At 47.5% G+C, this 20,522-nt stretch overlaps 1 protein-coding gene across 7 annotated transcripts in view; it reads left to right on the top strand.

Moving 5' to 3' along the window:
* Positions 1 to 347: 347 nt before the first annotated feature.
* TMEM120B (transmembrane protein 120B) overlaps positions 348 to 20,522 on the top strand; it is a 40,467-nt gene continuing 20,292 nt past the window's right edge. For 6 of the 7 annotated variants that reach the window (XM_036354062.1, XM_036354064.1, XM_036354065.1 and 3 more), the window contains exons 1-4: positions 14,422 to 14,454; positions 16,557 to 16,675; positions 19,313 to 19,429; positions 20,305 to 20,364. In XM_036354062.1, the coding sequence (XP_036209955.1) occupies positions 14,437 to 14,454; positions 16,557 to 16,675; positions 19,313 to 19,429; positions 20,305 to 20,364 (314 nt within the window). In that variant the 5' untranslated portion in view covers positions 14,422 to 14,436. Of the gene's footprint in view, positions 537 to 14,421; positions 14,455 to 16,556; positions 16,676 to 19,312; positions 19,430 to 20,304; positions 20,365 to 20,522 lie in introns of those variants that run through there. The other variant, XM_036354067.1, reaches the window with a different exon arrangement.

Raw genomic sequence — 20,522 nt, 5'->3', positions numbered from 1 at the left:
GCGAGCTTTCACGGTCCCTAAATCGCCTCTCTCCCTCTCGACCCCCAGGCACCCCAAATAAACACAATCTGGTTAATCTAAATAAAATAAGGTCTGCAAATGCAGCCTGCGAACAAGTTCCCCAGCCCCAACTAGAGGAGAGATCCTGGAGGCGCAAACCCATTCCCCAGGGGCCAGAGGCAGACCAGGCTAGAACCCGAAAAGCTCCTGACGTCCCCGGACCAGCGCGCGGCCCGCGGAGGCGGAGCCCGGGGGAGGTGCTTGCGCATGCGCGGAGCCTGCCTCCCGGCGAGGGGGTGGAGCGGGCGCCGGGGCGGGGGCTGTGACGTCAGGTGCGCGCGTGGCTCCGGCTGCGCAGGAACAGCTGGTGGCTCTGAAGACGGCCGGCGAGCGCTCGGCCGTGGGGTGCTCGGGGCCCGCCGCGCCACGCTGCGGGAGCCGCCGCCGCCGCCTCGCGCCGCTGCACCATGTCCGGCCAGCGGGAGCGTTGCGAGCGCGAGTGGCACGAGCTGGAGGGAGAATTTCAGGAACTGCAGGTAAGGCCGGGCCACCTGGTCCCTCGACTCGGCTACCTGAGCTGCAGTACCTTCCCCTTCCTGCTCCCCCAGCCCGGGCGGTGGGCACCATCAGGGCCCAGGGGTGTCCCTGGCCAGGCCCTGGAGGCTGGTGGTCCGCGTGGACCAGCCCCCTCCATCTCCCAGCACTTCAGTTCTTCACCCACTTGGGGCGCCCGCTCGAAGCCCCCATCCCCCCCGCCCTCGCACCGGCTCTTGGCGCTGAGCACCTCCTTCGCTGCAGAAAGTTGGTCTGTGGCCTCTGAGGGGAAGTTCCAGGCGTGTCCATGTGGGGGAGGCCTGCGGGGACAGGTCTGTGCTGGGACTCGGGGGGAACAGCCCTGCCCCCACCTCCTCAGGGGTCTCCCCTAACCCCGCCCTTCGGCTTGTGGCAGCTCAACTGCCCGTCTGTCCTGGGGAGCAGCCCTCCGCTGCGGCTCTGTTGGGAAGATGTGCTTGGGAGACGTTCACCTTGAATCCATCGGCTCTGCTTCGGGACTAGGGTTCCCCGTTCTCCGCCTTCGGGGCGCTGCTGCAGGCTGACTTTGGCGTGGCGGATGGCATCTGTCAGTTCTGACAGCTGGGTTGCCTCCCTCGGGAGGGCGAGGGCTGCTTCCTGCCCTCACCCTTCTGGCCCGGAGCCTGAGGACGGGTGGGCTGGGGGCGGAGGCAAGGGAGGCCCCTTGAGAGAATGGCTTTGTGGCCTGGAGGTCCGGGCAGGGGGGGTTGTTCCTGAGTTCTCAGAGGCCTCAGCTACCTACCCTGGTGACTAGAGACGCCCCGAGAAACCTTGGGGTTGGCCAAGGGGACTCCTGGACCATTTCTGGAGATGGGGTGCCCCCTCTGCAGCTACCCTCTTGTGTTTGTTTTCTCAGAGTTAGGCTCTGCTTGCCTGAAGTCCGATCACGCATCTCCCAACTCCTCCTTGTCCTCAGCCTGAGCAATGATATTCCGCCCCACAGCACGTAGCTTTTGTCTGCAGTTGGCTGGCCTCTTACAGTGTCCAGAGGAGGGGAGAAGGGATTGCCAAGGGTATTTGTAAGGAGTCCTCCTAGACCTGAGGCAGCAGGTCCGGATGAATAGAGAGAGGGGTGCTGGAGAGACGGGACAGTTTGAGGCATGAGCAGAGGGTAAGGTACCCAGAGCCAAAGCGGTATCCCTTTCTGGGCTTGTCCGGCGTGTGTGGGTTGGTGCCCTCTCCTTCAGGTCTGGAGCTTGGGTCCCACCCAGCTCCCTGGGGACCCTGGTGGCTCCACTGCCATTGAGGAAACCCAGCCGCTTCTTCATGCTGTGTCCTACTGTGCTCTCATGTCATGTCCACGGAGGGGGTGTTGGGGTCAGCAGTGGGAGAAGAGGTGTGCGGTGTGGAGCTTTTGTTGTTCATCATTCCTTCCCCTTGTCCTGCCTTAGGCTAGGTCCTAGGACAGTGATGGCAAACCTATGACAGGCGTGTCAGAGGTGACACGCGAACTCATTTTTTTGGTTGATTTTTCTTTAAGTGGCATTTAAATATATAAAATAAATATCAAAAATGTAAGTCTGTGTTTTACTATGGTTGCAAATATCAAAAGTTTCTATATGTGACACGCACCAGAGTTAAGTTAGGGTTTTTCAAAATGCTGACACGCCGAGCTCAAAAGGTTCACCGTCACTATCCTAGGAGAAGGAGGAGTCCTCACACTTCAGAGCTATGCGATTAATGCAATTAACAGCAATTAGACAGCAAGTCTTGGCAGGCAGAGGTTGCAAAGGAGACAGTTTGATTTGTTGTTGTGTTCTTATTTGGTGTCTCTGGGGCTCAGATGGGTGAGGGACAGGGGGGATGGGGCATTAATTCTGGATTTCATCCCCGGGTGCCTAGCAGGGCTTGTAGAAGGGCTCACCTGGTGGGAACTGTGACGTCCCTGCTTAGTTCTTCAGCAGTAGGGCATGGGGTGGACTTGGGGAAGAGGGAGCATCAATTCCCTACCTGTCAGGAGGGCATAACCCTTGCCTTAGCCCTTGCCCCAGCCCAAATGCACACTTAGGCATTTTGGTGACAGGTTGTGTGGCTGCTTTCACCCCTGCTGGCCTCAGGCTCTGGTGGCAGCTTCTGGATCAGAGGCCAGTGATGGATGGAAGGCCACAGAGTCCCCTGGGGGTGGGGGTGGGGGTGGGCTGAAGGTGAAAAACACTATGTCTTCAGTTCATAGTTGAGGAGACTGAAGCTTGGGCATGCTAATATAACCGGGGTCACACAGCTATTTAGTGACAAAGTTGGGGCTAGAGCTTAGTTCTGTAAATGTTTACTTCACATGGATGTCCTTGTGTTGGGAGGCTCCTGTCTGTCATATTCAATGTGAGAGCTCTGAACTCCGGAGATGAAAGTCTCTGGAAATACATATATAATCAGTAGGGTGTACCTTGTCATTGTGTATGTATTGGACAGACTTTCAGATGAGGCATTTATTGGGGAACAAGAGGGTTACAGCAGGTAGGCAGGTGGACAGATGGGAACTAGAAAGGTTCACAATAGGAAGGTTTTTCTTTTTTTTTCACCAGAAAATCTCGGTCTATCTTAATTTTCCTAATCTACCTCAGAATCTGGGATTCATGGATTTCATGCTTGTATCTCTCTGATTTCCTTTCTTGGGGCACTGTAGAATATCACTGGGTTTTTACCTCTCCTTCCCTTTTACACTTGAAGGGAGGAAAGAGGTAACCTAACTCAGGCCCTAGCAGTGGTTCTCAACCTTCTGGCCCTTTAAATACAGTTCTTCATGTTGTGACCCAACCATAAAATTATTTTCGTTGCTACTTCATAACTGTCATGTTGGTACTGTTATGAATCGTAATGTAAATATCTGATATGCAGGATGGTCTTAGGCGACCCCTGTGAAAGGGTCGTTCGACCGCCAAAGGGGTCGTGACCCACAGGTTGAGAACCGCTGCACTAGAGGATTGGAAAGGTCTTTAGAATTCCTCCCTCCCCGCAAAAGTCATAATTTCTGGGAATTTCCAGAGGAAAAGATCTGATTTCTTTTGATTGTGGGGCCTCACTGGACTCTGGGGCAAGGTCAGGTCTCCATGGTTATTTCGTTTTTAGCTGTTTGGGATTTCAGCCTTGCTGGTAAATTGAGTGTGGCTCTGTGGCCGGTGGTGTGACCACAGAAGGTCACTTACAGACACGGTGGCAGGTGGTTTAATGAGCCTTTCCTGACTTGCCTTACATCACTGGAAACCTGACCTTGCCCCTCCCACCAAGGAAGGAGATAGCTGGAGTGGGCTTTCCCTAAACTTGACCTCATAGTAGGTAGACCATTGTAAAGATTTTGGCTTTTGCCCTAGCCAGTTTTGCTCAGTGGATAGAGCATCAGCCTGCGGACTGAAGGATCCTGGGTTCAATTCCGGTCAAGGGCATGTGCCTGGGTTGCCGGCTCGATCCCTGGTGGGGGGTGTGCAGGAGGCAGCTGATCAATGATTCTCTCTCATCATTGATGTTTCTCTTTCTCTCTCCCTCTCCCTTCCTCTCTGAAATCAATAAAAATATTTTTAAAAGATATTTTAGCTCTTACTACCAATGAAATGGGCATACCTCTAGCTGCTGTGTATGGAATAGACATCAGGGTAAGGCAGGCTGCAAGCAGGAAGATAATATTAAAACCCTAAGAAATAGATCCCATTATCACCAATTTACAGAGGTCAATAAGTTATACAAAGTTTCATGGCTTGTAAATGCTGGAGCCAGGATTCAAACCCAAGTTGTTGAATACCAGAGTCTGCGTTCTGTGGGTCAGATATTTTCTGGGTTCCTAACATAGTGGACTCTGAACCCTTCTTGAGACGCTTGGCTCTAGAAGAAAACTTTTGAACTTGTGAGGTCTCATTTCATTTGTGTGGTTCTTTAAAAGAATAGCATTTAGTCAGAACTCTTTTTTTTTTTTAAATATTTTATTGATTTTTCACAGAGAGGAAGGGAGAGAGATAGAAACGTCAATTAGAGAGAAACATCAATCAGCTGCCTCCCGCACACCCCCTACTGGGGATGTGCTCGCAACCCAGGAACATGCCCTTGACGGGAATCGAACCTGGGACCTTTCAGTCCGCAGGCCGACGCTCTGTCCACTGAGCCAAACCGGTTTCGGCTAGTCAGAACTCTTAGTTGCAAGTGACAGAAACACAATTCTGCTGGTTTAAGCCAAAAAAAAGGGGTTTATTGGTCATGTATTGGAAAGTCCAGTGACAAACGGCTTCAGGTAAGACTGGATCCAGGGGCTCCAATGATGTCTCTGTGAGTGTGTCTCTCTGTCTCCTCTTTGTCACCTTTATTCTTAGGTGATTTGCGTCTCCCTTGTTATAGTAAAGATGACCACTGGTGGCTCCAGGCTGACATCTACCATCTACTTAGCAAACCGGGGGAAAAAAAGTGCATCTTTTTCCCAGTAATTCCAGTAAGAGTCCCAGGGCTGATTCTCACTGGCTGGACTTGAGTCATGTGATTATCCCTTACCAATCACTGGGGCACTGATTGGCAGTGCCTTGGTTACATGTCTACCCCTGGAGCTCAAACTGGAATCAGTGCTACTTTAAACCACATGAAATAAGAATAGGGGAGGGGTGGTTTCATGAAGGAAAATAAAAATGCTGGTAGCGAAAACAAACAGACAAGGGTTGCTAGATAGGCATCGTTGGGGGCTAATAGAAACAGCCTGTACTTGTGATTCCCAAACCGTGTCAAGGCTTCCCCATGAAACTGCAGAAAAGTCACAGGGGTTCTATGGTCTGATTGAATTTTCAAGGGAAACACAATGACATCTGTCCCACACCACTGACGCTGTTAGCTTGGGGCAGTTCACAGTTGTACATTAGGTCATGCTACATTCTTTTCGATGATGTCATATCTTTGTAAAGTTGGATTTGCTGTGGTCTCTGATTAAAATCAAGTGCTATGTGAGAATCAACACGGAACAGGAAATGATGGCAGCCCTGTCTAATTTGATGCCAAGGTTTGAGAATTTGTGGGGAGCCAACAGGCACACACATTCCCATTAGTAAATAACTTTGTTTTGTTTGTTTGTTTGTTTTCAGAATGAAAATAAATATTTTTTGCCAATTTCAAAGTGTTTTTTTCCCCCTCCAAAAGGCGACTAGGTTGTTAGGACCTAAATACTTTTTAGTTATTTGGCCCGAGGACTCTGTGAAAAGTTTACTTAGATGCTAAGGGTGTGGTAAGCCAGAAAAATTTAGGAACCTTTGTTTTGTTTGTTTTTTAATCCTCACCCGAGGATAATTTTCCATTGTTGTTGTTTTTTTTTTTTTTAGAGAGAGTGGGAAGAAGGGGGGGAGAGAGAGAAAGTGAGAGAGGCACATCGATTGTTGCCTTCTGCATATGCCTCGACTGGGGCTGGAGATTGAACCTGCAACCCTGATACATGTCCTTGACCGGGAATTTAACCCGAGACCCTTTGGTTTGCGGGCCAGTGCTCTGACCACTGAGCAATATCAGCCTGAACAGAACCTTTGTTTTATGTGCTGATGGTGGTGGTGGTTATACAATTGTATATATTTGCCAAAATTCATTAAATTGTACATCTGAAAACTGGCAAATTGATATGTAAGTTATACCTCAATAAAGCTGATTTTTAAAAACCAGCAGGTAGCCTGTTACATAGACCTCATCTTCTAGTCCTTTCACAGCTGAGTAAACTGAGGTACAAAGAGATTACATAACTCAAATAACAAGAGGCAGACTCCTGGATGTGAAGTCAGTCTAACTACATAATGTAATCATTTAGTTCTTTATGTTATCCTGCCTTCCAAGTGCCTGATATGCATGCTGACGCCTTCAGTTACTGCTCACATAACAGACATTACTAATCGATCCTTGCACATGACTCAGCATCTTTCCCCGTATAAAGTTGATACAGTTGAGGTGAAGTCAACTTGCCAACCTTGGTAGTGTTTCCATGGTGACGAGTCTTAGGTATACTCAGCATCCAGAAATCTTTATCTGACATTGATATCTTGGAAAGAGAACTATATAAATGTCATCTTTTAAAAACTTACCACCAGAGAAGGACACAGCTCTCAGGCACCACATTTTGGTGGTGACCATGGCTCTGTTGAAATTTACTAGGTTGCCCATCAACTCCTGATGCTCCTGGGCCAGAGCCTGGTCTGAAAATGCCACGAGATTCCGTTGCTGGCAATTCTTGCATTAAATGTTGACTCATTTCAAGTGCCTTGTGTTAGGAAGGCATCTCCAAGTGTCTCACAGCCGTGTGGGGCCTGGAGTCATTAACCTCTTCTTCCCACTGGAGCAGAGCTTGGGCCTCAGAGGGCAGGAGAGGGGGCAGATCTGAGTCCTCCAACAGAAACTCGCTTGTTTGTGTCGTCAGTACATGGTATGAAAGGAGGGTAATCAGATGTGCAGGAAAGACACTCTGGGCATCTCAGCTCAGAGCGAATGTTAGTGCTTCTCTGTCTTTTTTTTAAAATATATTTTTACTGTTTTTATTGATTTTTTACAGAGAGGAATAGAGAGTTAGAAACATCGATGAGAGAGAAACATCAATCAGCTGCCTCCTGCACACCCCCTACTGGGGATGTGCCCGCAACCAAGGTACACGCCCTTGACTGTAATCTAACCTGGGGCCCTTGAGTCGGCAGGCTGACACTCTATCCACTGAGTCAAACCAATCAGGGCAGTGCTTCTCTGTCTTTTTTTAAAATCCATTATACATTTTTATAAGTAATACATATCCACATAGTTAAAAATTCAAATAGGAGATTTGTCCAAGAATTTTCATACCACTTGTTTATAACAACTAAAAAATGGATAATTCCGCCCTGACTGGTTTGGCTCAGTGGATGGAGCGTCGGCCTGCGGACTCGAGGGTCCTGGGTTCAATTCCAGTCAAGGGCATGTACCTCGGTCATGGGCGCATCCCCAGTGGGGGGGGTGCAGGAGGCGGCTCATTGATGTTTCTCTATCATCGATGTTTCTGGCTCTCTATCCCTCTCCCTTCCTCTCTGTAAAAAAATCAATAAAATATCTTTTTTTGAAAAAATGGATAATTCCACTGAGCCATGGAGTGGGGCATGAAGAGCAGAATGAAGAAACTTAGAGCTACATGTATCAATATGGATACATCTTTTAAATAGAAAAGCAACACTGAAATGAAAAGTTGCAGAGAGGTATATACAGTATGACATGTATAATAAAGTAGAACTATGTATTACTGATACATATATTTTTTAAATTAAAAAAAATATATATTTGTATTGATTTTAGAGGAAGGGAGAGGGAGATAGAAATATCTATGATGAGAGAGAATCATTGCTTGGCTGCTTCCTGTACGCCCCACACTGGGAATCAAGCCCGCAATCCGGGCATGTGCTCCTGATCAGAATGGAACCCGGGACCCTTCAGTCCGCAGGCCGACGCTTTATCCACTGAGCCAAACTGGCCAGGGCAGTGGTCGGCAAACTCATTAGTCAACAGAGCCAAATATCAACAGTACAACAATTGAAATTTCTTTTGAGAGCCAAATTTTTTTAAACTTAAACTATATAGGTAGGTACATTGTTGTTAACTTAATTAGGGTACTCCTAAGGCTTAGGAAGAGCCACACTCAAGGGGCCAAAGAGCCGCATGTGGCTCGCGAGCCGCAGTTTGCTGACCATGGGGCTAGGGTGGTAGATATCTTTTTTAAAAATTGGTTTTGAGAGCGACAGACACACATCAATTTGTTTCCCACTTTTTTATGCATTCATCGGTCGCTTCCTGACTGGAGATTGAACCTGCAACCTTGGTGTACCCGGATGACGTTGTAACTTACTGAGCTACCTGGCCAGGGCCCTGATACATATCTTTATAGTACAAATACAAACACTTGCAAGGGAGTGAGATGGGCCAGATGCCGTGTAGTGGAGATTCAGGCAGGGCTCTGGCAAGAAACGTCTCTCCCTAAAGGATCTCAGTGAAGAGTTTAAGGAAGGGGTAGTACTGAGGTGTGGCAGTTTAAGTGTGAGGCCACTGGAGCCTAAAGGGACAGAGGACGGGGTCAGTCACCAGAGGTTGGTCAAAGCTTGTTGCTGGGAAGGGGAGCTACAGGGCTGGAGCAGTAGTAGTTGAAGGCTGCAGCCGAGCAGGGAGGAGACAGGAGGAACAACATCCCCACCTCTTCCTCCTCCCGCCTTCCAGTCTTCGGTCCTGGCCCCCCATGGGCCAAACCTAAGTAGGAGGCAGAGTAAGGGAGCCTAGGAAATAGAGTCCGAAAGGGTCAGCATCAGCACAGAGAAAGACTAAAGTGATCTGGGGTGGGCGTGGGGGGCGAAAATAACAGCATAGGGTTTGACCTCTTTGGGGAAAGGAGATGGGAATTCCACCTAGAAAGAATGCACGCGCACACCCACACCGCGCTCCCCCCCCCCCCCGCCCCCCACACACAGAGAATACACAAGGGCTTTCAACCTTATGTGCACTATCATTTCTTACAATGAGGGTGAGAATATGAGTGTTAATGTGTTTATTTTCTAGCCTATGATTTTTCTGTCCTTTTTTATGTGCCTGAAATATTTCATAAAACGAGCAGGAAACTGGAAGGTAATCCATCAGTACCAAAAGACATGTAAAGGAGAACATCTCTCTAGGCTCAGTGTCCGCCATCTGATGTGATTATGACCATGCAAATATCATTTACAGCAGAACTGAGTAGTGTACCGTGGTTGTATTTTCTGTCTTGGAGAAATAAGTGTCTTAGCATTTGATTCTTACTGGCAATGTTTGCTTTATACTTACCTCTTTTTCCCCCCAACGTTTTGTCAGCACATATTCTATCAAGCATGTTTCTTTTCTTGGATTGGTCTTGAACTAGACACTTGCTGCTGATGGTGGTGGTGGTGGTGGTGGTGGTGTGGGGGGTTGGGACCTGCTTTGTGCTGCAGCACCGGTCCCTTCTTCCACAGCTGCTGGCCCGCTCTGGTGCCCCAGCACTCTGGGCTATTTTTAGGGGCAGTGACTTGATGTGAGAGTCAGTCACACAGTTAATAAGCTGGAGTTCCCTGCGCCGTGTGCAGAGAACTGACTCCTCGTTTTTGGTGGGTGTCTCCCATGTTCCAATCCACTGCTGCCAAGTTTGGAAATAAGAGTAAGTAGTGGTGTGGCAGTTTGGCGTGTTCTTTAAACGTGAAACATACATTTACCATGTGACCCAGCAATTCCATTCCTAGGTATCTACCCAAGAGAAATGAAAATATATGTCAACACAAACACTTGTACGTAATACTCATGGCGACATTATTCATCAGAGGCAAAAAAAAGTGGAAATAACCCAATGTCCAGGAACTGGTGACTAGGTAAACAAAATGTGGTCAATCTATACCAAATCTGTATTGCTGAGTAGCACATGCTACAATATAAATAGACCTCAAAAAGTTATGCTAACTAAAAGAAGCCAGACGCAAAAACCACATGTAGGATTCCATTTATATGAAATATCCAGAAAACACAGCTCTATAGGGATAGAAGGCAGGTTAGAGGTTGCTAGAAACTGGTGGGAGGGGAGAGTGGAGAGTGAGTGCTGATAGATCCTGATATCTTATTGGATGATGAAGTGTTCTAAAACTGGATGTGGTGTCTGGTGGGTATGGCTCAGCAGTTGAGCATCGATCTAAGAACCAGGAGGTCACAGTTTGATTCCCGGTCAGGGCACATGCCCAGGTTGCGGGCGTGCAGGAGGCAGCCGATCAATGATTCTCTCTCATCATTGATGTTTTTTATCTCTCCTCCCTTCCTCTCTGAAATCAATAAAAAATAAAAACCGGATGTGGTAATGGTTGCACAACTTGGTAAATGTATAACAATCACTGAATTGTGCACTTAAAATGAGTGAATCTTATGGTATATAAATTATACCTCAATAAAGTTGTTAAAAAAAATAGTAGTTTAGGTTCTTAGTTTGGTAGAAAACTACCCAATATGGTTGTTTAGTGGTCTGCATTTTTGGGGTGACTAGTTACTGGCTTAATGAAGGATTCATCCAGCCAGGCTCCAAGTCCTTGCTTTTGGCATCTTTAAGATGACAGTGTCCTGGGCAAGAGCTTGGTAATAATGAGTCCAAGATTTGTGGCTTCTCCTCTTACCTTGTGTGATTAACTTTGCTCGGAAGGAAAGCTGGGTTCTTTGTCATCTTAATCTAGATTGTCACACTTGCCTCTGAAATGAAGACACTCAAACCAATTGGCAAAGCCAAACAGAACACAACAGAAGATGTTTATTTATATAATTGGAAAGTCAAAGGTGATCTGCCTTCAGGTACCGTCCGATCCAGGGGCTCAAGTAAAATCATCAGGACTCAGCCTTCATCTACCTACCTTTCTATCCTGTTTTCCTCTCTGTTGGGTTCATTCTCAGCCGGACAACCCCATTAACTCTGGGCTTACATCCTACTGCCTTCAAAACTAGTAAAAAATGGGTCTCTTTTTTCCAGCAGTTCTGATAAAAGCTCCACGACTCAGTTTCATTGGTTCTAAGTGCCCCTCCCTGAATCAACCAGCTGGATTGGGAGGCCGATGATCTGACATGCAAGGCCTGCGTTATATTCTCCGGACCCGGGGGCAGGGTCAACCCCAAACCTAGGCAGATCTCATGGACTGAGTTTCCAAAGAAACTCAGGGATGGGTCTCCAAAGAAACTATGGGGGCATTAACCAGAAGGGGACTAGCTGCCCAGTCGGCAAACACAACAGAAGGTCTCCATCTGGCGACTAGTTCCATTTGAGGCCACAGGTCAGGATTGGATTGCCTCAGTGTGGTGCATCTGCCCCTGGAAAAAGCATCTCCAAGCACAGGTCCAATCAAGGGCCCGTTGGAGATACCATCATGTGCAAGGGTAGCTAGGGACTCCAAGGGAAGGCAGGAATTGTATTGCCCCCACGTCCCAGAAGCACCCATGGACAGTGCATCAAGAGACAGCTGTTGTGTCCTGGCCGATGTGGCATATTTGGTTGAGCCATGACCAGTGCACCCAGAGGTCATCGGTTCAATTCCCCGTCACAGCACATGCCCAGGTTTCAGGCTCAATCCCCAGTACGGGGCCTGCAGGAGGAAGCTGATTGATGTTTATCTCTCTCATCAGTGTTTTTTCTCTCTCTCCCTCTCCCTTCCTGTCTCTCAACATATTTAATTTTTAAAAAAGTAAATGTTGATAGCATTGAGAGTTGGTGAGATGTGGACAACTGTCATATGCTGTGGGTGGGACTGTAAAGTGGTACAGCCACTCTGTGGGCAGTTTGCCAAGATCTATTAAAACTGAAGACAAGCCTGTACCCTCTGACTCAGCAATTCCATTTCTTTCCCCAGAAAGAATCTTCCCCAGAGAGATACTAGCCTGTGTGCCCAGGGAGGCAGTGCAATGGTGCATTGTTAGGTTTAGTCAGAGACTGGAAACAGCCTAAATATCCAGTAATAGAGGAATGGCTTAACTAAACTGCAGCGTGTCCACAGCATGAAAAACTACACAGCACTAAAGAAAAATGAAGTAAATGTATTCTTACATGGGTAGATTTTCAAGGCATATTATTGAGTAAGGAAAGAAAGTTGTGGAATCATATGTATGTTCTGATACTGTTATATAGTTTTCAAAATCAAAAGTATGTGCTTGCCTTAGCCGGTTTGGCTCAGTGGATAGAGCATTGGCCTGTGACTGAAGAGTCCCAGGCTCGATTCTGGCCAAGGGCACATGCCTGGGTTGTGGGCTCGATCCCCAGTGTGATGGGGCATGCAGGAGGCAGCCGTCACTGATTCTCTCTCATCATGGATGTTTCTATCTCTCTCTCCCTCTCTGAAATCAATAAAGAAATATATATATGTTTTAAAAAGTATGTGCTTTAGGGTATAAGCTGTGCTGTTATAACAGAGAGAGATCCCCAAATAAAAAAAGGCTGAAATGAGGTTTCGTCTTTCTTTCTCTCAGAACAGTGCAGAGGGAGGTGTGGTCCAGGATGAGTGGTATTCCAGTTACCTGTCACTGCATAAAACAGCAATCACTGCTTTTTTGCTCATGGATCCTGTGGGTCAGGAATTTAGACAGGGCATAGTCTGGATAACTTGACTGTGCTCTGTGATGCCAAGAGGCCGTGGCTGGGAAGACTTGAATAGTTGGCAGTAACTTCCATGGCTGGGGCTGGAGTCATCTGGAGGTTTCTGTGCCTCTGTGTGCCTGAGCTGGAATGACAAGAAGGTTTGTCATTCCAGTGAGGACTGTTTATCTGAGTGTCTACCTGTGACTTCTCCATCTGATTAGGGTTTCCATACAGCATGGTAGCCTCAGGGTAGTTGAACTTTTTGCTCTAAGTGTGAGTGTTTCCGTAAGTAAGGCCAAAGCATATGTCTTTCTACGACATGTTCTCAGAAATTATAGAGTGTCACTTTTGCTCTATCTATGTATCTATCATCTATCTTTCTACCTAGCTATGTGGTCAAGCCAGCCACAAGCCTACGTATATTTAAGGGGAGAGAACAGAGACCCCCACCTCTCGATGTGAGGATTGCTAAAGGATGGGCGATCAAGTTTTTAAACCATTACAGGTTGGAAGCTCCGTCATATGAGGTCATGTGGGATCCTTGCTGGTTTGGCGAGGGAAGGCACAGTGGGCTTTGCTATTTGTATCATGTAGCTTTCATCTCTGGTTTCAATGTAACGGGACCCGTAGCTGCCATATGCCAGCCAGGGAAAGGGAGAGTGGAGGCCAAGCAGCCCCTTATAAAAATGTAATTCAGAACTACTGCACATCACTTCTGTCCACCTCCCACTGGCTAACTCTTAGTCAGACTGCTACCTCTAGCTGCAAGGGAGGCTGAGAAATGTAGTCTGTAGGCCACATGTCTAGCCATAAGTCTGTGGGGTCCTGTTGCTAAAATGCAGCAAAGGAGAATAAATATTAGGGACAATTAGTGTTTGCAAGTGTGTTTTTCACATATATGTCTATATATTTATGTGTATATATAGAAATAGGTCTATATAAAATATAGAAATATGTACATACATAGAACAGTCTGGAAGAATACATAGGAAAAGGTCTAGAAGCAACTGGCAACTGTGGTTACTTCTGGGGATGGGGGAGAAGGACAGGGATGTGTTCAAAGCTGACTCCAGCCATAACTGTTGTGTTTTAATGTTTTATAAGGATAATGTCTTCCCATTTTACTTTGAAATTAAATATTAATTCAAGCTGAAGAGGGCCTGGTAAACATCTGGCTGCTGATGTTGCAGTCTTGGTCTTATCTCCCCGTGGTGGCACCCAACCCCAAAGAGTGCCAAGGAGGTCACATGGCTCTTATCTTCCAGGACACTCAGTCCAATGGCCCCACCTTCTTGAGGACCGTAGCCAGGGGGTCTCTGCCCCCGTCCTCCCCATGGAGACCCCCTGACTAGACTGCAGTAGATATTGGTTGTAAGTGGATGGCTGTTTTGGGACTGAAGAATTCAAAAGTGATTAAAACAGCCTGTCTCTCTACAGATCGCTCATTATTAACTACAGATAGAAAGCTGGTCGCTGTGCAACGGGGAAAGCAGGTGGCACCGCCTCCTCTAAGCAGTTAGCATTAACATCACGGACACTGTGTCCCTCTGGATGGGAGACGCTGAGGACACAGTGTCACTTTAGTGGCATTCTTGCTCCAACAGCATAACCCAGGTCCAATCATGAAGAAACAACAGACCAGCCCAGGCGGAGGGACACGCCCCAATTTTAGACTCAACTCCTTAAAAAATGTGGATGTCACGAAAGACAGAGAAAGGTTGAGGAGCTGTGCTAGACTAGAGGAGGCTAACGATGCAAGCAGCAGTACAAGGCAGGAGACTGAGTCGGGTCCGGGATCTGCGGGGACATTGCCATCGATGGACAGTCAGCAAGATGTGAGGTCATGGCATTGTGTGGGATCCAGGTTGCATTGTCTGTATTTGATCATTGTACTGTGGATGTAAGAGAATGTCATCATTCTTAGGAAATGCACAATGAAGGATTGCGGAGTAAAGAAGCATGTTGTCTATCTATAGCTAACTCCCAAATGGTTTAGAAAAGGAGGAGGTAGACTTTTTTTTGGCACAAAAGCCAAGTAGCGAGGACTCTGCAGGCCATATGGTCTTTGTCATAACTACTCACTCTGCTGTTGTAGTTTCCCGAGAGGCCCCAGACAATATGCAAATGAACGGGTGTGGCTGGGCTCTATTATGGCTACTGAAGTTTCACATTTCGTATACTTTCATGTCACAAACTATTCTTCTGATTTGTTTCAACCAAGGAAAAACCATTGTTAGCTTACTGCCCGCACAAAAATCTGGATTTGGCTGGATTTGGCCCGTGGGCTATAAATTCCTGTTGCCTGATATCGAAAAAGAACACACACACACACACACACACACACACACACACACACACACACACGGCGAGGGTGGCAGCGGCGGCGGCGGCAGTGGTGGTGGTGGTGGTGGTGCGGAAAGCAAATAAGGAAAGATGGTGTAATGCTAACAGTTGGTGAATCTGGGTGAAGGGTAGAGGGGAGTTCTTTCTACTCTTCTTAGAATTCTTCTGCAAGTGTGAAATTATTTAAAGATAAAAAGTTAAGTAAAATAGAGATAGGATTTTCCTCTCTGGGGGGCCAGCAAGGAGCAACTGTATGATACTGTTTGAATCCGAGGGACTGAGCCTTCCCGTCTGGGAGCCAAGGGAGACTTGCTCACCGCGTGCTTCAGTGTTGCCCCTAATTGCTATCTACTCACTTCATTTTCTTCACTTCTCCCTTACCTTCTGGCTTCCCCTGCATATTTAGGGACCTTGCTTGGTAGGCACGAATGGGAATTTAGGCTCTGGCCTCACTGTTGGACCATCTCCTTTTTCTCTCCCTCTACTAAATACAGTTCTCCTCCAGCCACTTAAATGTGTTCATTGGATTATTGTATTTAATTTCATGGCTCCCGTCCCTCACATTGGCTTCTCCAAATGGTTAGCATTTGTCTTAGATAATCAGATTAGAGGCAAGGGCTTGTTTCCCGGCACCTGGCATTATTTGGGGGAGGTGCATTGTTGTGGCAGCAATGCCGAGAAGTTACTGTGTTCCTTTCTCCCAGTTTTGGGACAAAGTCTCTTGTATTTCTTGTGGCCCTGACTGGTTATTTCCAGGAATGAGGTATTGAGTTAATTGGAGCGACTGTGCCCGAGGTAGGCAGCGTTGGCTGTAAGGGAAGGGGTATGACCTTTCCTTAGCTGATGTGGTAAGAACTCTCTTCATTGCCAGGATCAGAAACCCAACTCAGACCGGCCTCACTGAAAAGGAATTTATGAATTCATATAACCAAGAGTATTGAATAGCATTACACTCAGACCTGGTTAGATCCAAGGGCTGAAATGAGGCTATGAGAATTCTGTCTCTCACCATGTCTCAGGTCTGTTTTCCTGTTTGGCTTTATGCTTAGGCAGGCTCTCCCCACCCAGCAACCCCATGTGTACATGCTATCAGATGAGCAAACTCAGGAGAAAGAGGGCATCTCTACACCAGTTCTTCCAGCAGGGTCCCAGGACTTACTCTCATTGGCCCATTTAAGCCTTGTGTCCATGTCTGAACCAGTCAGTTGCCAAGGGATTGGAAGATACTGATTGGTTAGGCCTAGATCACATGACCACTCTTGGCCTGGGGATTGTCAGCTCTACTGGAACCATCTGGACTAAGAATTGACAAGAAGTGGCCCTTCAAAGTCAGACCTAGTTGCTGTTACCATTAGGAAGGAAGGGACTTGGGTAAGAACGAAAACAGTAATTCCTTATTGCACAAGGGCTGTGCTGTGCCGCCTTCCCCAATTCCAGTCCCCCTTTCTGAGCCGCAGATTTGATAGTTGTACTTGTATCGTCCTGGCTGTCCAATTGTGAGCTCTGCAATCATGTCCCCTGACACAAACAAACTATGACACATGACCTGTTGGTGTTCTCTTCTACGCCCTGCCCGGGCTGCTCCGTCCCTCAGGAAACTCACAGGATCTACAGGCAGAAGTTGGAGGAGCTGACTGTGCTCCAGACTTTGTGTAGCAGCTCCATCAGCAAGCAGAAGACGCGACTGAAGGACCTGAAGCGCACGCTCCAGAGGTAGGCGGGGCTGCGATTCAAAGCTCCCCTGGTTCTAAGGGTCAGAAACCCAGCTCAACACTGGCTTGAGCAGAGAATGGAAAATTTTATTAAAATATATTTTTATTGCCCTGACCGGTTTGGCTTAGTGGATAGAGCATCGGCCTGCAGACTGAAGGGTCCCAGGTTTGATTCCAGTCAAGGGCATGTACCTTGGTTGAGGGCACATCCCCAGTAGGGAGTGTGCAGGAGGCAGCTGGTTGATGTTTCTAACTCTCTATCCCTCCCCTTCCTCTCTGTAAAAAATCAATAAAATATATTAAAAAAAATATATATATACATATATATAAAATTGATTTCAGAGAGGAAGGGAGAGGGAGAGATAGAAACATCAATGATGAGAGACAATCATTGATCGGCTGCCTCCTGCATGCCCCACACTGGGGATCGAGCCCACAGCTGGGTCATGTGCCCTGACCAGGAATTGAACTGTGGTTTCCTGGTTCATAGGTTGACGCGCAATCACTGAGCCATGCCAGCGAGGCAGAGAATGGAAATTTTAATGGAAAAAACCCACAAGTGGCTTTAGGATCCAGGGGTCAAAGGATGTTTTTAGGAATCTGTTTTTTCCCTCTAAATTCTGCATTTCCCTAGATTGGCTTCACTCTATGGCTAACCATCCTCTCATGGGCACTGAGATGGCCACCAGCAGTGCCAGGCTTATATCCTGCAGCCTTTCTTCCTACTGGCTTGGGCACCCCAGCCTAAGGAGAACTTGTCTTTCAGCACAAGTTCTGGGAGCAGTTCTCATTGGCTGGAATTGGTCATGTGCCCATCTTTGAACCAATCAAATCACCAAGACTGGTTAGGCAAGACTAGGTCATATGCTCAGTTTATGGACCTTGGGAATGGGACAGCCCTACTTACACCACATGGAGGGGGAAGAGGATGACATGTAGTTCCCCAGAAGAAAACTGTTATAAGAAGTCCTGCTGGGCAGGTAAACATTAACTACACTTCTCAGGCGCGAGGGGGCTCCCTCCACCAGGCTGTCTGATGTAGGGGGTAAGAGGTCTGGCATCCCTGGTGGAGATACACTTGAGCTCATCACTGAGGTCAGCTCCTGAGGCCAGGATTACATGTTCCGTTTCCAGTCCTTGTGTCTTTCTGGTTTCGGAAGTGCTCTCATCCCCCGTAGGCGAACAGGTCCAGTGGATGCTGTGATCCCTCAGTCGGGCAGACATCTGAGGCTCTGAGTGGCTTGTCCCCGGTCACTTACATGGGTTTCTATTCCAGAGTGTGTGGCTCCGGGTCACTTTTCCCCTTCCCTCGTGGACACTTTTTGGGAAGGTTATTGATTGTACCCCTAACCTTAGCTGACCATTTGGGAAACGGAGGCCCGTTAGTCGTGGGGTAAAGCGTAAATGGTTCAATGCAGCGCCATCGCCTCTCTTGGAAAGGCACATCTTACCGATGGCAGGACTTCAGAGTCCTTTACATCTGCCGAGGGTCTTTCAGCCTTGGCACGAACGGTAATTCTTGGCTGGCGGGGGCTGCCCTGTGCGTTGTAGAATGTTTAGCAGCATTGCTGGCCTCTGCCCACAGATGCCAGTAACACCCTCCACTCGGTCTTGACAACCAAAACGTTCCCAGACATCGCCACTGAGCACCACTGGGTAGAAGGTTAGCCCCTGACTTAGGGTCTTACACTGAAGACAACCCTGCTCCAAGAATGTCTGTGACTTGTTTTTCTAGTCTTGAAAGACTAACAATTAGACCTTGATTAGTTTACTGTTTATGCTGTTTTCTTTTTTTTACTTTATTTTTATTGTTGACACTACTACAGATGTCCCCATTCCCGCCCTACCCTTTGTCTACCTCTACCCAGCCCCCTGACTGCTTATACTTTTATTTTTATTTATTTATTTTTAAAAATATTTTTATTGATTTCAGAGAGGAAGGGAAAGGGAGAGAGAGTTAGAAACATCAGTGATGAGAGAGAATCATTAATCGGCTGCCTCCTGCACGTGCCCCACTGGGCATGTGCCCTGACCGGGAATCGAACCGTGACCTCCTGGTTCATAGGTCGAAGCTCAACCACTGAACCACGCTGGCCAGGCTGCTTATTCTTTTAAAGTGCCATCCTGTCTCCCTCTTAGTAATCTTCAGCTTATTCCTGTAGAATAGCGAGCAGAGCCCCAGTCCCTTTGTGTCCCAGCTTAGTTTGCAAAAGACATTGACATATAATAATTCTTCTCTATTGTAAGCTTTCTTTTTAGTTTACTCCCCATGATTAAATCAAAGTCATTTGGAAAAAAAAGAATAGTGAGAGGAATGATATTGCTAGTACTTTTCAGTGCGCTAAATACTTTAAATTGCATTTACTCATTTACTTGTCGCAGCGGTATTTCCAGAAGGTAGGCTTGACATTATTCCTATTTTTTTAGATAAGGAAAATAAGGCAGAGAGGTTAAAAGACATTCCCAAGGTCACAAGGCTTAGCAGGGAGCTTGTATCAAACCCAGGAATACAGGTGGAGACTGAGGTTGCGAGAAACATTGAGAGGGAAGAGTGGGAGGGCAGTGGCCAGAGCTTCCAGGTTCTTCCTCCAGGCTGGTAACGCCCCTGCTTCTCCTATGCCCACACCTCTGACCGCAGGTACAAGCGCCGTGCCAGTCTGGAGGAGGCGGAGCTGGTCCAGCAGATAGATGTCACCATCAAGGAGCGGCAGAACACCTTCTTTGACATGGAGGCCTACCTGCCCAAGAAGAACGGGTAGGAGCTGGGAACTCACACACCCCGCTCCCCACCCCCTGCTGGGGCAGACACCCAGGTTTAGGATACCTGGTCTGCATAATTCTCACCTTCCCATCAGGGCTTGAGGTTGAGGGGGAAAGACAGAAGTGAGGGCAGGAAAGAGAAGGAGGCTTCCTCACATGTTTCTCCATGGACACTGTGGGTCAGGCACTGACTGGGCGGGGCTGGGAGGGAGCCTTCTGGGGCTGGAAGTGTTTTATTCTTTGATCTGGGTGTTGGTTGCAGGGATGAATAAATATGTACAAATCCATCACGTTGTATACTGAAGACTTATATACTTTTTAAAAAATTGAGTTTTAGAAAAAGAGAAGAAGGGAGAGGGAGAAAGAAGCACCAGTTTGCTGTTCCACTTATTTATGCATTCATTGGTTGATTCTTATAAAAAATGTGCCCTGATGGGTTTTGAACCTGTAACCTTGGTGTGTCTGGTCAGTGCTCTAACCAATGGAGCTACTCAGCCAGAGCAAGACTTATGTACTTTTGAAGGTTATGCCTTCATTTTAAAAAGAGCCTGCTTTAAATTGACCTAGATATTGTACATATACCTTCACCTCATTGGCTGGCGCTTAGTCACATGCTCACATTAGCTGCAAGGGAAGCTGGGATAAATATGGGGAGAAAGATGGGTCAGTCATGACTGTCAAGTGTCACAGTCCTCCCGTTCTCTAGTTCATCATTATTCGAACTCGATGTGAGGCCCATTGTTGCTGAGTTTAGCATCGTATGTTCTGTGTTGGCTTTTCAATGCATGCCTATTACATTTGAATATTTTTGGTTGGGGCTGCCCCCAGGGCTGTTAGGGACGTGGCAACTTCACAGGTCTTTCCTTCCAGGCTCTACTTGAATCTGGTCCTCGGCAATGTAAGCGTGACCCTCCTCAGCAACCAGGCCAAGTAAGTGTCCCAGGCACCCACCTGGCCTTACAGAACCCAGGCATTGTGCTTCCAGTTCAGGGAGATGGGACCAAGCTAGAACTTCTGCATAAAGGAAAAAACTTTAACAGGCGGTGCCCTGGCTCTTGGTCTCTCTAACCCCCTGGGAAAGGCTTCCT

The sequence above is a fragment of the Myotis myotis genome, unplaced genomic scaffold (assembly GCF_014108235.1).
Source record: "Myotis myotis isolate mMyoMyo1 unplaced genomic scaffold, mMyoMyo1.p scaffold_m19_p_20, whole genome shotgun sequence".
NCBI classification, from domain to species: Eukaryota; Metazoa; Chordata; class Mammalia; order Chiroptera; family Vespertilionidae; genus Myotis; species Myotis myotis.
The sequence above is the reverse complement of the archived record's forward strand: the minus strand, read 5'-3'. Positions and strand labels throughout refer to the sequence as shown.